General features: G+C 37.8%; 2 protein-coding genes and 1 long non-coding RNA gene across 4 annotated transcripts; 2 read left to right on the plus strand and 1 right to left on the minus strand.

Annotated features, from left to right (window-relative positions):
• Positions 1 to 610: 610 nt before the first annotated feature.
• Positions 611 to 8555, plus strand: DL3 (dynamin-like 3). The gene is made up of 22 exons (NM_104654.5): positions 611 to 1022; positions 1522 to 1572; positions 1689 to 1809; positions 1939 to 2031; positions 2351 to 2412; positions 2570 to 2687; positions 2829 to 3165; positions 3863 to 4010; positions 4289 to 4390; positions 4481 to 4600; positions 4858 to 4941; positions 5024 to 5151; positions 5504 to 5588; positions 5700 to 5859; positions 6221 to 6297; positions 6429 to 6485; positions 6728 to 6872; positions 6960 to 7099; positions 7356 to 7469; positions 7564 to 7631; positions 7724 to 7896; positions 8011 to 8555. Exons 1-22 carry the CDS (start codon positions 882 to 884, stop codon positions 8247 to 8249), a joined length of 2763 nt encoding a protein of 920 aa, NP_176170.1. The 5' UTR covers positions 611 to 881; the 3' UTR covers positions 8250 to 8555.
• Positions 8556 to 8918: 363 nt separating this feature from the next.
• Positions 8919 to 9166, minus strand: AT1G08257. The gene has a single exon (NR_139397.1). It is a non-coding gene; the product is annotated as an other RNA (long non-coding RNA).
• Positions 9167 to 9732: 566 nt separating this feature from the next.
• Positions 9733 to 13186, plus strand: CW9 (Disease resistance protein (CC-NBS-LRR class) family). Of its 2 annotated transcripts, NM_001333859.1 has the most exons (5): positions 9753 to 9866; positions 10089 to 10967; positions 11082 to 11228; positions 11326 to 12272; positions 12331 to 13154. In NM_001333859.1, exons 2-5 carry the CDS (start codon positions 10505 to 10507, stop codon positions 12994 to 12996), a joined length of 2223 nt encoding a protein of 740 aa, NP_001320323.1. In that variant the 5' UTR covers positions 9753 to 9866; positions 10089 to 10504; the 3' UTR covers positions 12997 to 13154.
• The last annotated feature ends 1352 nt before the right edge of the window (positions 13187 to 14538 follow it).

A 14538-nucleotide genomic window follows, 5' to 3' on the forward strand; every position in this document is an offset into this window, starting at 1 on the left:
CGCGTATGATTTTAAGATAATTTTTTTGAGCTTTTACTTTAATTAGAATTTAGTGATATACTTGTATGCACAAATTTATACAAGCAATTTATGAATACGGTATACACAAATTTATATACAAACAGTTAGACCAATACCAAAATTTGGTGATATACTTGCAAACCTAGCATGCTAACGAATTTGATAACTTACATGCCTTATCCCATCTAGCGAAACAAATTAGAGAGATTAAACTGTTGGAGATAAATTTAGAACTCGGTTGATCACAACTCAACATTTCGCACTCAAACATTACAAAAATACTAGTCTCCTACATCAGGATTACAAAGTGGTCTTCCGCATTTGTTCATTTGGAAAAATATACAACCAAACAAGCGCATTCGATGATACAAATTCTTGTACCACATTGAAATTCACTTACAATATTTTAATTCGAACAAATTTAGCTGAGAATGTCTTTATTGATAGCAAAAAGTTGTGTTAATTTATATTTTACGCATCCACATTTGTGTGTTTTATGCTTTCACATTTGTAAAGAATTTCTTTGAACAGTTGTGAAAATTTTCAACATTTATGAAAGAAAAGAAAAAACCACTTAATAATTTTCAACATTTATGAAATTTGAAAAATGTGTTAATTACTACGTGTTTATGTAAAGTTATATGACCCGTCTTGCCCATTCTCTCCCCGACGAAGACACACACAGACAAACAAATCCTAGCTTAGCACCGTCGCGACCGAATTCGAAATTCCGGTAACCCAATCGCCGGGAAAATCCACCGCTCGTGGCTACCGATATTGATTCTAATCGGATCTAGCGGCTCCCTTTCTTCGTCCAGATCTCGTACTTCATTCGACCTCGATTCGCTGTGCAAGTTACGATGGAGGCGATCGATGAGTTGTCTCAGCTTTCGGATTCGATGAGACAAGCGGCGTCTCTGCTCGCTGACGAAGATCCCGATGAGACCTCTTCTTCTAGACGGCCAGCTACTTCTCTCAACGTCGTTGCCCTAGGGAATGTGGTGGGTTTTCTCTCGCTTTTTCTGTTTCTGAGATGTGACTGTATTTGGCGTTTGTTGTAAGTTTTATACTGTGATCGAGTGTAGATTTTTGTTGCCATATCGTGGATCTTGTGGATCTCGATGAGGTGTTTTCGAAATGGTCCCGTAACCTAGGAGTTTGGTAGGATGTTTTGTATTCTTCATCTCTTCGTTCGTAGCTTGTTTTGTTGCGTTTCTCTCTTTATTAGGGATTATTTGATTCTATGAGATTCAAACCTGGGAGGTATTACTATAGTAGAGAAGGTTGATGCGTTTGTTATTTGAAACTATGAGAAATCTATTTTAGAAAGTGTATATCAGAACGAAAAGTGTATGTGATTTACTCTGTTTCCTAAAACACTTATCTGTTGGAAGACAGAAAAAATATTGCTATGTGTTTGTGATTGAAACTTCTTAGGCTTAGAAAAGAAAAATTTCTTATGTGAAGACTGAAGTTATTTCACTTTTCTTGGTGGATCAGGGAGCTGGAAAGTCTGCAGTTCTAAATAGCCTAATTGGGCATCCAGTTCTGGTAAGTTGTGTATTGAATTTGAGTGCGCGGCAATTTGTGTATGTCACTATTGGCTGATACATTTTCTTAAAGTAACCACTTTGTGTTGTCCTGTCTACTATGATTACCATGGATAGCCGACGGGTGAGAATGGTGCGACACGGGCTCCTATTATCATTGATTTGAGTAGAGAAGAATCACTGAGCAGCAAGGCAATAATCTTGCAAATTGACAATAAAAATCAACAAGTTTCTGCAAGTAAGAGCTCCCTATGTGCACATATGCAATTTAGCAATGATTTGTGAAGCTATTTCTGCATGTAAGATGCAATGCATTAGATTAATATTTGACTAATATTTCCGTTTTTTTCGAATGTGTGTATTACAGGTGCACTAAGGCATTCACTACAAGATAGGCTTAGCAAAGGAGCTTCAGGAAGGGGTCGTGATGAAATATACCTAAAACTTCGTACCAGCACAGGTAATTCCTTTCTACTTGCACAATCATAAATGGGAATCCCTATTTAATGCAACATCCATATTACCCAAGCCTAAGTCGGATAATGTCCCCTACTTAAGTGAACAGTTCAGCTGTAATGAGTTTTTACCTCTAAATCTAACGCACATTAGCGCTTCAACTTCTTTTGGGTAGAATCTGAAGCTAAGTTGTGAAAATTGGACTATATATCTAAATGAAGATCTAACTTAAATGTTCTCTTTGGAACATGAATTATCACATATCGTTTGTTTTGTACTGGTTTCTGTAATCATCATAACATATTTTTCCCTTTTAATTGCAGCTCCACCACTGAAATTGATTGATTTGCCTGGACTGGACCAGCGAATTGTGGACGATTCTATGGTAAGCTTAGGAACTGCTTGATGCCTTTGTCATCCCCCTAATCCACCTGTCAACCATGGAGAATTTCCACATTTTTTATTCGGCATTCTGGCTGTAGGGCTTCATAGATTCATTATCATTGTCATCTTATAATTTGTTTCTCTCCTCTCTTTGCAAGATTGGTGAACATGCACAGCACAACGATGCTATATTGCTGGTTGTTGTGCCTGCTAGCCAGGCATCTGAAATTTCGTCATCTCGAGCCCTGAAGATCGCAAAGGAGTATGATCCAGAGAGTGAGTATATAGGCACTTTCGTTATACAGACCCTTCATTATACTTCTAAACAACTGGGGTTACTACATTTGGATAGAAACATTGGAACTAAATTTTGTGTATACTATAACCAAAAAAAAAAACATCACTCCTTATTTATAGGTACTAGGACAGTAGGAATTATCAGCAAAATTGATCAGGCAGCAGAGAACCCAAAGTCCCTTGCAGCAGTTCAGGCGCTTCTTTCAAATCAAGGACCTCCAAAAACAACTGATATTCCATGGGTTGCACTTATTGGCCAATCTGTCTCAATTGCATCAGCGCAGTCTGGAGGCAGTGAGAACTCTTTAGAAACTGCTTGGCGTGCTGAGAGTGAAAGCCTTAAATCCATTTTGACTGGTGCTCCACAAAGCAAACTTGGCAGAATTGCCCTGGTCGACACTCTTGCTAGCCAGATCCGTAGCAGAATGAAGCTCAGGCTTCCGAACATCTTAACTGGGTATTTCCTCTCTCCATATGTTTTTGCTTTTATATGTCAAATGAAAAATCGATTGTTTGTTTGCCTATTTTTCTGTACTGGTACTTTAGGGAAGATTTACAATTTTCTCCATCAAAGCCAATTTGTTTTGTTTCTTTGAAGTTGAAGTCGACCTTTAGGCTTAGTTAGCTAGACTTTCCAGCTCCTATCATCATTAGCGCACTTCTCATGAGATATTTTAGAAACCTTTGTCCTTGTGTCTTTCTAATCAACATATACGGACCAGGTCGAAGCTAAGTTTCTGAAAAGGAAAACAAGATTCATATCTTTAACTGATTGAATAGATGATAATCTACCTAAAAGTCAAGAAATTAAACCTCTATGTTGAATTTGCAATGGAGAGGAACGGTGTTTAGTGAATTGGAATAAACCAAAAGGCAAAGATAAAGCAAAAGGGAAAGTTGCATAAGAGGAAATAGTTATCTGAAATTGGATATGTGCCAGATTTATCTGCCATCGTTACTGAGTTCTGAAAATAAGAACTCTTGCTTGCAAGATCTCTGGTCAATGCTCATCATCATCTGTTAAGCTGATATATTACTTTTGTCTCCCAAAATGTGATGTCTATCTTTTGTTTTAGTTTCTGGATGATTATTTAGGGACATGATTTTGGTTCTTATGATAGTCCTGAACTTACAAATTCCTTTGTTACATGCAGACTCCAGGGTAAGTCTCAAATAGTGCAGGACGAATTAGCGAGGCTTGGTGAGCAATTGGTTAGCAGTGCTGAAGGCACAAGGGCAATAGCTTTGGAGCTTTGTCGTGAGTTTGAAGACAAATTTCTTCTCCATTTAGCTGGTGGTGAAGTGAGTAATTTCCTACGTTAGCTGAACCATACTTTAGCCTTTTCATTTTTCTAGTTGTTATGGAAAATGTGTGGTACTGTTTAAATATAGACAATTAAGAAATTTAGGAAGATTGTCTGATATTATCTAGGATTTCACGATACTAATATTGGATCTATATGTGATATGTTTCACGGAAAAGGTTTTTGAATTGCATGTCTGGTGATTGTGCCCGTTCATGTGCTGAAGGCCTTTTTGGATTTCGGTAAATATTTTTCTCTAATAAAAATTTGGTTCAGGGAAGTGGTTGGAAAGTTGTTGCAAGTTTTGAAGGCAATTTCCCCAATCGTATCAAAAAGCTTCCGTTGGATAGACATTTTGACTTGAACAATGTCAAAAGGGTGGGTTTCTGAATTTTCCTGCCTCAAATTGTATAAACAAGTAACGGCTTTAGACTGGAGTGTGACAGATTGATTTTCCAATTGTTTCAGATCGTGTTGGAGGCTGATGGTTATCAACCTTATCTCATATCTCCAGAGAAAGGGTTGAGATCGTTAATAAAAACCGTTCTTGAGTTGGCTAAAGACCCAGCACGACTATGTGTTGATGAGGTGTGTCCATGTTAGTGTTTATAGCTTAACTGGTGTTGTCTTCCTCTTGTTTGAGATGCGTAGCATTGAAATTCAGAAATTTACTAAATAGTGAAATATTGGCTATGGCTTGTCACATGTGGTCTATTCAACACATTTCGTTATGATATTTTAATTCTCCAGATTCAAATTTATTAAATTCCTACTCAACCTTTCCAACCTGGTTGCCTTACCGTCTCATCTGTTACTGAGCTAATATGGTCTGAACTTCTTATTAGGTTCACCGAGTGCTTGTTGACATAGTTTCAGCTTCCGCGAATGCCACACCTGGTCTTGGGAGATATCCTCCTTTTAAGAGAGAGGTAATTATGCTTTTACTGCTCTTTCAGTTGCATTTTTCGTCTTACTAATAGCTGTTTCTTTTCTTAAATAATCGTCAACCAGGTTGTAGCTATAGCAAGTGCCGCACTTGATGGATTCAAGAATGAAGCTAAGAAGATGGTAGTTGCATTAGTTGATATGGAGCGTGCATTTGTACCACCTCAGCACTTCATCCGCCTCGTACAAAGAAGGTAACATCAGCTTCCCTTTTTTTGCTTTTTGGCTGTCATTTCGAGTGGCGTTATCATACTCAAAACTTATAGATTATTATCTTAAATTTCCATCTTTTAATGTAAGACGGTTTTAAACATGTTCAAATGGATCTACTTTCTTGTGTGTCCTGCTATTTTTATATGTTCGCCTGTGAAATGAACATTTGTGTTTCTGAATACTTTCATTACATTCACAAGTTTGACCTTTTTATAGTCCCATAGCTAGCATTTTGTCGCACAAGTCATGTTATTGACAGTTATAAGATCTTATGTGATGCATATCTAACTATATTTTCGTTTTTTTGGCTGTACGGTTTACTATCTTTATCAGAATGGAAAGGCAGCGTCGTGAGGAGGAGCTAAAAGGTCGTTCCTCTAAAAAGGGACAAGATGCAGAGCAGTCTCTCTTAAACAGGGTTTGCTTTTATCTCAGAACAATCTGGATTCATTTAGTGGATGTGCTTCTACTATTTTTTTGTGATATGGAAGTACATAATGAAACAATTCTTTTTTTGCTTGTACATCAGGCTACTAGTCCTCAGCCAGATGGGCCATCATCAACTGGTGGTAGCTTAAAATCTTTGAGAGACAAATTAATGCCACAAGATAAAGATAAAGATAAAGAAAAAGAGACTCCGGAGGTGTCTGGTCTGAAGACTGCTGGACCTGAGGGAGAGATAACTGCAGGTCCTTATTCTTACATATTTCTACAGTGGCTGTCTAACAAAATTTTGTTTACTAGCGATCCATTTTCCTTGCACGACATTCTTTTACTGCTGTTAAGGTTATCTGTCAGTTCAATTGCGTGATTTTTTCTTCTTTTCTATTTCCTTTCTGTCATTTAAGCATTGAACTGGTGGAGGATCAGCTTTCCCTTATGTGTTGATAAAAAAAAACTTCAGAGCTTTTCTGCTCCAATTTAGCGATCTCCTTTTTGATAGTCTGCCACTTTAGCTTTGACCTAGCGTAGGATAAGTTTTTGAGGTTTTAGTTTGTTATAAAAACCAACTGCCAAGGTCTTCAACAGAAATTTTATTCTGTTGTGCAGGGTACTTAATGAAGAAAAGTGCAAAGACAAATGGGTGGAGTAGGCGATGGTTTGTTCTGAATGAAAAAACTGGAAAGGTAAGTGTTGATCCACATATTTCGAAAAAGAAAGCTGTAATCGTAATGCTAGAAGTATACTATCCCTCACAATGTTACTATCTTTTTTATTGTTGTTGAAGTGATCTACCTTTGCATTTACCTTTCTTCAGCTTGGTTATACAAAAAAACAAGAAGAAAGAAACTTCCGCGGCACTGTAACTTTGGAGGTATCATTTTCTTGCAGTTCTTGCTTTTCTTTGGTCAAAGTCGAAAATAACTGAAATAAAAAGAGTAATAGTAGGGTTTCATATTTACATTGCTCTTCCACCCGGTCCTTTAAGCAGAGTGATTGTTACCTGTAATTGTGAAGCGTACCATTATTACTGAAAAGCGATATAGCCTTTTGGAAATTTTATCGAAGTACACAATATTCAATTATTTTTCTCATAAAACTCTTTAATATGCTCAGGAATGCAGTATCGAAGAAATTTCTGATGATGAAGGAGAAAAATCAAAGAGCTCGAAAGATAAGAAATCAAATGGACCGGATTCAAAAGGACCAGGCCTTGTATTTAAGATAACTTGCAGGGTTCCATATAAGACTGTACTTAAAGGTATGTCAAGCGATTATCAAAATTTACTGCTTGACCCTCTTTTTACTCTATTATATGAGCAAATCCTCATATGCTCTTATATTGCAGCTCACAATGCGTTGGTTCTCAAGGCCGAGAGCATGGTTGATAAGAATGAATGGATAAATAAGCTGCAAAAGGTTATCCAGGCCCGAGGAGGCCAAGTGGGTAGCGCTTCCATGAGACAAAGTCTTTCAGAAGGCTCACTTGTAAGTAATACAAGGAAACTATCTTAATGATCTTTCTTTTCCACTTTCCTTTATAAGTTTGCTAGCTGATCTTAATGCAGTAACAATATCCTGATGATATAGTCTTTGCTAGAAGTTCCCTATATAAATGAGTAAAATCTGATGTCTTTGTTGAAGAGGGTTAAGATAGCTTTGTTTGGGCATGTGAGGCGTTTAGGTTTCCGGATGGGTGGTATTACAGTTTTGCCTTGGTTGTCTAATTTTTTTCCTTTTTCAGGATAAGATGGTAAGGAAACCGGTCGACCCGGAAGAGGAATTACGGTGGATGTCCCAAGAAGTACGGGGTTATGTTGAAGCTGTTCTCAACAGTCTAGCTGCCAATGTTCCAAAGGTGGACTAGTCACTTTTCTTGTGAATTCTTAAATTCCCATGCCAATATCGCTTTTCATTACTCGATCACATTACTAAATCTGTGACTTCAACAGGCTGTTGTTCTCTGTCAAGTGGAGAAATCCAAGGAAGACATGCTGAATCAGCTATACAGCTCTATCAGGTTTCTTAATATCCTTCCCCAATGTATTGTTGTAGCATCAATACAGCTGTTTGCGTTGTACTTATATATCTCTCGCTTGGATTGATCTGCAGCGCAATTGGTAATGAGAGGATTGAATCATTGATTCAAGAGGATCAGAACGTCAAAAGACGAAGAGACCGTTACCAGAAACAGTCCTCTCTTCTCTCAAAGCTCACTAGGCAGCTTAGCATTCACGATAACCGAGCAGCTGCTGCTTCAAGCTGGTCTGACAATAGTGGCACTGGTATATATACTCACACACTCATCTACCCTTTCAAATGTGCTAATATATAACCATAAAATGCATGGGATTTGATTCGTTTTTTCGTGTGTCATCTTTGTTTGTTCTTATTTGCAGAAAGCAGCCCGAGAACCAATGGAGGGTCATCAGGAGAGGACTGGATGAATGCGTTTAACGCAGCTGCTAGTGGACCTGACTCATTGAAGAGATATGGATCTGGCGGCCATAGCCGTCGTTACAGTGATCCAGCACAGAATGGTGAGGATTCTTCTGGATCTGGTGGCAGCTCCCGTCGCACCACACCAAACCGGCTCCCACCAGCTCCGCCACAGTCTGGATCATCTTACAGGTATTAGAAACCTGTTTGGTTTCCAGGATTGTTATTGAACGAACCATAAAACACATTCTTTTCTTTCTTTTTCTGCCCTTTCGGATTGGTCCCTGTTTCTGGGACTATTTTTCTTATGTCTCACTAGTTTAAAAAAAAAAAAACCAGAATGATAATATGATGATGATGTACTTGCGTGTGTTTGTAGATAGATATTTGTTAGAGAGACACATATATATGAGTTTGGTCTTCATATTGGTCATATGCTTTATATTAAAGAAAATGTTACTTTTCTTTTACTAGCATCTAATAGTATTGTTAATTTTTTTTTTTAGCAAGCTTAAGTATGTCTCTCTTCGTAGAGTGGTTTAAGTGTTTATCAGACTTTCGTTAAGCTTAACATGGAATTTATCTAGCAAAATTGTAGTCCAATTTAATCAGGGGGAAACTAGAATAAGGATAACACAACCACAAATTGCGGCGAAATGAAAAAAACTATTTTCATATTAAGATAAACTGTATGCCTACCATTATCGAGTTCATCATTCCACTATATAGTACAAATTGAAAGGTCCATGATTCAACAAAACACATAAGGAATATGAGAAAATTTGATCACTCCTCTGTAAAGTCTCTTCGCCAAAAGTAAATGTTAAAGGTCACCGAGAAAAGGTGAAAGAAACATGATTTCACTAACGTAGTCAGTTATCAAATTGAAACCCTAGATATAAGATATTGATGCTCCCCAAATCATGTCGCTGCTCATCGTTGGGCATGTATTGGTCATGAGAGGATCGCTAAATGTATGAAGTGGTGGTAGTCTTGAGGCAAACTCCAGATCCCAAACATGATCATCACAAGATATCCCTACATTGTAAGTTTGGTAAAGTTCTGCCGCCCCCTGAAAGATAATGACAGCCCGAAAACCCTAAAATGGCAAGATCTAGTCCCGTGTAATCTGCATCTTTTGATTCGTAATTGGAAACATTCTCGTTCAAATTCGTTGATTCGTAAGTGTAAACTGCCGAGAAGGACAATGTTATCAGTGTTGCATGCATTTTACTTTGGTACATGTAATGGATTTGGTTAGAATAAGAGGTAAGGCTCCAAATGAGCTGAGAGTTACCAATGTTGCATAGTGCATCTGTTAAATCTTGTTGGTACACATGTTTGATTTGATTTACAATGACCATTTGTCCATTATGGTAGCTGGCTGGCTAGCTGCATTGTTTCAGCAGCCTGTGATCAAGTGAGTTTTGTTGGTTCTGGTGGTATCAATCTCTGGCTCTTCTTCTATATAATCATTTTTCTGTGTAAAAATTTCTAAAGAAGAGGAATACTTTTTTAAATATCATTAGAAGACAAAATCCATTGTAATGATTTCCACCAAGCTAAAGGAATTTAGCTGAAATGTAAAATAACACGTGGCAAGTAGGAAGTTGCTGGGTGGCCACCGGATAAGCGGATAGTGTTGTTGCCTTTTGAAGACTTGTTGGCCAAAGATTGTCGGAAGGTGTTGACCTGGAGTCAACTCTAATAATAATGGATCTTTAGCAGAGTTCTTCTGACGAAACACTAAAAAAAAAAAACACATCACAAACTTCTCTATACAGATCATTTGGAGGAACATCGATTTCCAGGGAAGGTGAGATTATTGTATTGATCATTTTTATCTTTTGTTTCTTTAATTGGTTTCTGTGGAAGTAGGTGCTTCGATCCTTTGTAGTTTTCAATTTTGGTTATCTCAATATATTCGCAGTCTCTGCACAAAATAGTTGCCGTAAACTTTGCAAAAAAAATTATCATATTTATGAACTCACAGACACTTCTTTAGTGATAATTGACTACTAGTTTCATGGTTGAGCAGGAGACTTATGGCTGAGACACTTTTGTCATTTGGAGTCGAAAAGCTTTGGGACCTCCTTGTCCGAGAATCTGATCGATTTCAAGGAGTTAAAAAGCAATTTAATGAATTGAGAAGTGATTTAAATAAGTTAAGGTGCTTTTTAGAAGATGCAGATGCCAAGAAACATCAAAGTGCAATGGTGAGTAACACTGTGAAAGAGGTCAAGGAAATTGTTTATGACACAGAAGATATCATTGAAACCTTTCTTCGAAAAAAACAACTCGGAAGAACAAGAGGCATGAAGAAACGTATCAAAGAATTTGCTTGCGTTCTTCCTGATCGCCGGAAAATTGCTATCGATATGGAAGGCCTAAGTAAGAGGATTGCTAAGGTGATCTGCGATATGCAGAGTCTTGGCGTACAACAGGTCATTGTCAATGACGAGTATATGCAGTCTTTACAAGAAAGACAAAAGGAATATGCGGCAAACATTTTCTAATAACAATGAAAGTGTTCTTGTGGGGTTGGAGGAAAATGTTAAGAAATTGGTTGGCCATTTGGTGGAGGTTGAAGATAGCAGTCAAGTAGTTTCTATAACCGGGATGGGCGGTATTGGTAAAACCACCCTTGCAAGACAAGTTTTCAATCATGAGACAGTAAAAAGTCATTTTGCTCAACTCGCGTGGGTATGTGTTTCACAACAGTTTACAAGGAAGTATGTGTGGCAAACAATCTTGCGGAAAGTTGGGCCAGAATATATAAAGTTAGAGATGACGGAAGACGAACTTCAAGAAAAACTCTTTCGCCTATTGGGTACACGAAAGGCTTTGATTGTCCTTGATGATATATGGAGAGAAGAAGATTGGGACATGATAGAACCAATCTTTCCACTGGGAAAAGGTAACAATCTCTTTTCAATATTCATAATACATGCAAACATATTGGTCATAAAGCATTATGTACGTTCCCTTTTGTTAGTGACTTATATGAAAAGAGATATATATTTTGGTATAGGCTGGAAAGTATTACTTACTTCTCGTAATGAAGGTGTCGCATTACGAGCAAATCCAAATGGTTTCATCTTTAAACCAGATTGCCTAACTCCTGAAGAGAGTTGGACAATTTTCCGAAGGATAGTTTTTCCGGGAGAAAACACTACAGGTAAGCTTTCAAGACAATTTAATTAATATATGTCGCAGCTCGTCTAGTTCTTATGAACATTCATTTCATTTCATCTTATCTTGATGATATATTGCAGAATATAAAGTTGATGAAAAAATGGAAGAGCTTGGTAAGCAAATGATCAAACATTGTGGAGGGTTACCGTTGGCTCTTAAGGTGTTAGGCGGGTTGTTAGTTGTGCACTTCACATTGGATGAGTGGAAAAGGATCTATGGGAATATTAAATCTCACATCGTTGGAGGAACTAGCTTCAATGACAAAAATATGAGTTCAGTTTATCATATTTTGCATCTGAGCTTTGAAGAGCTGCCTATATATTTGAAGCACTGCTTCCTCTACCTTGCCCAATTTCCTGAAGATTTTACAATAGATCTGGAAAAGTTATCTTACTACTGGGCCGCAGAAGGAATGCCAAGACCTAGGTATTACGATGGAGCGACTATTCGAAAGGTCGGAGATGGATACATAGAAGAGTTGGTAAAGAGAAACATGGTTATTTCTGAGAGAGACGCTAGAACTAGGAGATTTGAAACATGTCACTTGCATGATATTGTGAGAGAAGTTTGTCTTCTTAAAGCTGAAGAAGAGAACTTGATAGAAACTGAAAACTCTAAATCTCCTAGTAAACCTCGCAGACTTGTCGTAAAAGGGGGTGATAAAACAGATATGGAGGGGAAGCTGAAGAATCCAAAACTTAGATCTCTCTTGTTTATCGAGGAGCTTGGTGGTTATAGGGGATTCGAAGTATGGTTTACGAGGCTACAGTTGATGAGGGTTTTAGATCTCCATGGAGTTGAGTTTGGAGGGGAGTTACCCTCTAGCATCGGACTGCTAATCCACTTGAGATATTTGAGTTTATATCGGGCAAAAGCATCTCATCTACCTTCGTCTATGCAGAATTTGAAGATGCTGCTCTATTTAAACCTATGTGTACAAGAGAGTTGTTACATTTACATTCCCAATTTCTTGAAAGAGATGCTAGAGCTGAAATACCTCTCTCTCCCACTAAGAATGGATGATAAGGTAAAACTAGAATTGGGTAACCTAGTCAACCTGGAGAAGTTGGAAAATTTCTCAACAGAGCATGGGGGAGTGGGGGGATCTTCAGTTTATGACCCGGCTTAGAGCCCTCTCTATCTATATCAGAGGCAGGTTGAATATGAAAACTCTATCTTCATCTCTAAGTAAACTGAGAGACTTGGAAAATCTTACTATCTGTTATTACCCGATGTATGCTCCCATGAGTGGTATAGAAGGATTAGTTTTGGACTGCGATCAGCTCAAGCATCTGAATTTGAGAATATATATGCCAAGGTTACCTGATGAACAACATTTTCCTTGGCATCTTCGAAACATATCTCTAGCTGAGTGTTGTTTGAAGGAGGATCCAATGCCGATTTTAGAGAAGCTGCTTCAATTAAACGAGGTCAGTTTATCTCATCAATCTTTCTGTGGGAAGAGAATGGTTTGCTCGGATGGTGGGTTTCCTCAATTGCAAAAGCTCGATTTGTGTGGACTAGAGGAGTGGGAAGAGTGGATAGTCGAAGAAGGCTCCATGCCACGGCTTCATAAGCTGACTATCCGCAACGATCCTAAATTAAAGGAGCTTCCTGATGGGTTGAAATTTATCACTTCCTTGAAAGAAGTGCATGTCATCTTAAATAATTGGGACTTTAAGAAGAAACTGTCCAGGGGAGGAGAAGATTACTACAAAGTCCAACACATTCCTCTTGTTCGATTTCTTTAAGCCTATCCAATTGTAGTCACTCAGGTAATATATTCTTTCCTCATGTCATTCTAGAGCTAGTATAATTCTCTTTGTGTTGTCAGTTATTTATGTGTTACCAAGCGACTCGGCTTGACTGCTACAATCTTTTATCTTTGTATGTAACTTTGTAACTTTATATTTATACTAGCTGCTTTGAACTTTTGATTTACTATTTCTTGCAATGACCCCTCATAGATAAATTATTCACCCCACTAGTCATTGTTAAAGACGGGGACATGTGGCTGAGACTATTGCACGTATAATTTGGAGTTTTATAGCTTTAGGAGCCCGTGAATCAAAAATCTGAATATTCGCAAGAAGTTTATGAGTAAGTTATTGAGATATAACAACGTCATATGAGATTGTTACACTCTTTACTGGAAGATGCAAATTCCAAGAAACACGAACGTGGAAAGAAGTTTGATATACTTGCATGGGTGTGTAAACACATTCCAAGAAACACACGTGGAAAGAAGTTCTGATTCACTTGCATGGGTGTGTTTCACAGTGTAGTTCACATGAAAGTATGTCTGGCAAATAAACTTGCGAAAGTTTGGACCGAGTTGAGAGGAGCATACAACCTTACAGATGGTAGCAGATGAACTCCAAGCTGTTTTAAGAAACTAGTTAATATGTGAAAATCCCTGACGATATATGTGACAACACAGCCAAAAATCTCACAAATCCTCTGTTTCCACCGAAAAACAGGGGAACCTCATGGTCCTTTTCTTGAAATATTTTACTTATTACATGATAGATATTCATAAAACATGCATGGAGGGTTTAATCAAGCAAGGCCATGTATACATCATGTACGTACTCACTAATGTTTATTTTCAATACTCAATGTTATCTTACCGGGCATCTGTTCACTTATTAATTACACACACATATATCAGCTAAAAGTTTTTGATTTTGGGAGTGCACAAAAGTGTTAGTGAAGTCTAATTTATTTCTACCAAACAAAAGACTCTTAATTAATTAGTGATTTAGTTTTTTGCTAGTCTATGCCTAAATAATGTCGTGTCAGGTGAAAGGAGAAGACAATATTTCTTACATTTGTTCAAGATACTATCGTGCCCCAAAGGCCAAAGCTCACAACCCGTAGACATATCTATGGTCCACAGGTTGTGTGATGGCTGAAACTGCTTCTTGGATAGGTTGGAGCACTACTTTTGCAATACCTATATGATTTTTGTTCTCGGTATGCAGCCTCTGTTTCCTGGCAATAGTGGAGTCGATCAGCTTGTCGAAATCGAAGGAATGAAAATCCTCACCCTTGCACAAGGAATGCTACTAATAGTGTATCCATTATCAGTTTATCACCTAATATGAGGATACTTTCATAGTTTGTTTGAAATCAGCATCGGAAGCTCTAAAATCCATGAATAAAGATGTTCTTTGATGAGCTAAGAGACCCAAACACTCGTCTGCCAAATGGTCGACAACTTCCTCCACCAATGATAACGACTCCAAAAAAAAGAAAATAAAAGTGATTCATAACAAAACAAACCACATGAA

This window comes from Arabidopsis thaliana (genome assembly GCF_000001735.4).
Source record: "Arabidopsis thaliana chromosome 1 sequence".
In the NCBI taxonomy this organism is placed as follows: domain Eukaryota; kingdom Viridiplantae; phylum Streptophyta; class Magnoliopsida; order Brassicales; family Brassicaceae; genus Arabidopsis; species Arabidopsis thaliana.

Bases quoted from the DNA above. Each gene is read 5' to 3' on its own strand.
- DL3 (NM_104654.5), top strand. From the start codon at position 882: ATGGAGGCGATCGATGAGTTGTCTCAGCTTTCGGATTCGATGAGACAA. The intron at 5,589-5,699 runs GTTTGCTTTTAT...CTTGTACATCAG, and splicing joins AGCAGTCTCTCTTAAACAGG to GCTACTAGTCCTCAGCCAGA. The intron at 6,298-6,428 runs GTAAGTGTTGAT...ACCTTTCTTCAG, and splicing joins TGAATGAAAAAACTGGAAAG to CTTGGTTATACAAAAAAACA.
- CW9 (NM_001333859.1), top strand. From the start codon at position 10,505: ATGACGAGTATATGCAGTCTTTACAAGAAAGACAAAAGGAATATGCGG. The intron at 10,968-11,081 runs GTAACAATCTCT...ATTTTGGTATAG, and splicing joins AATCTTTCCACTGGGAAAAG to GCTGGAAAGTATTACTTACT. The intron at 12,273-12,330 runs GTAAAACTAGAA...ATTTCTCAACAG, and splicing joins CACTAAGAATGGATGATAAG to AGCATGGGGGAGTGGGGGGA.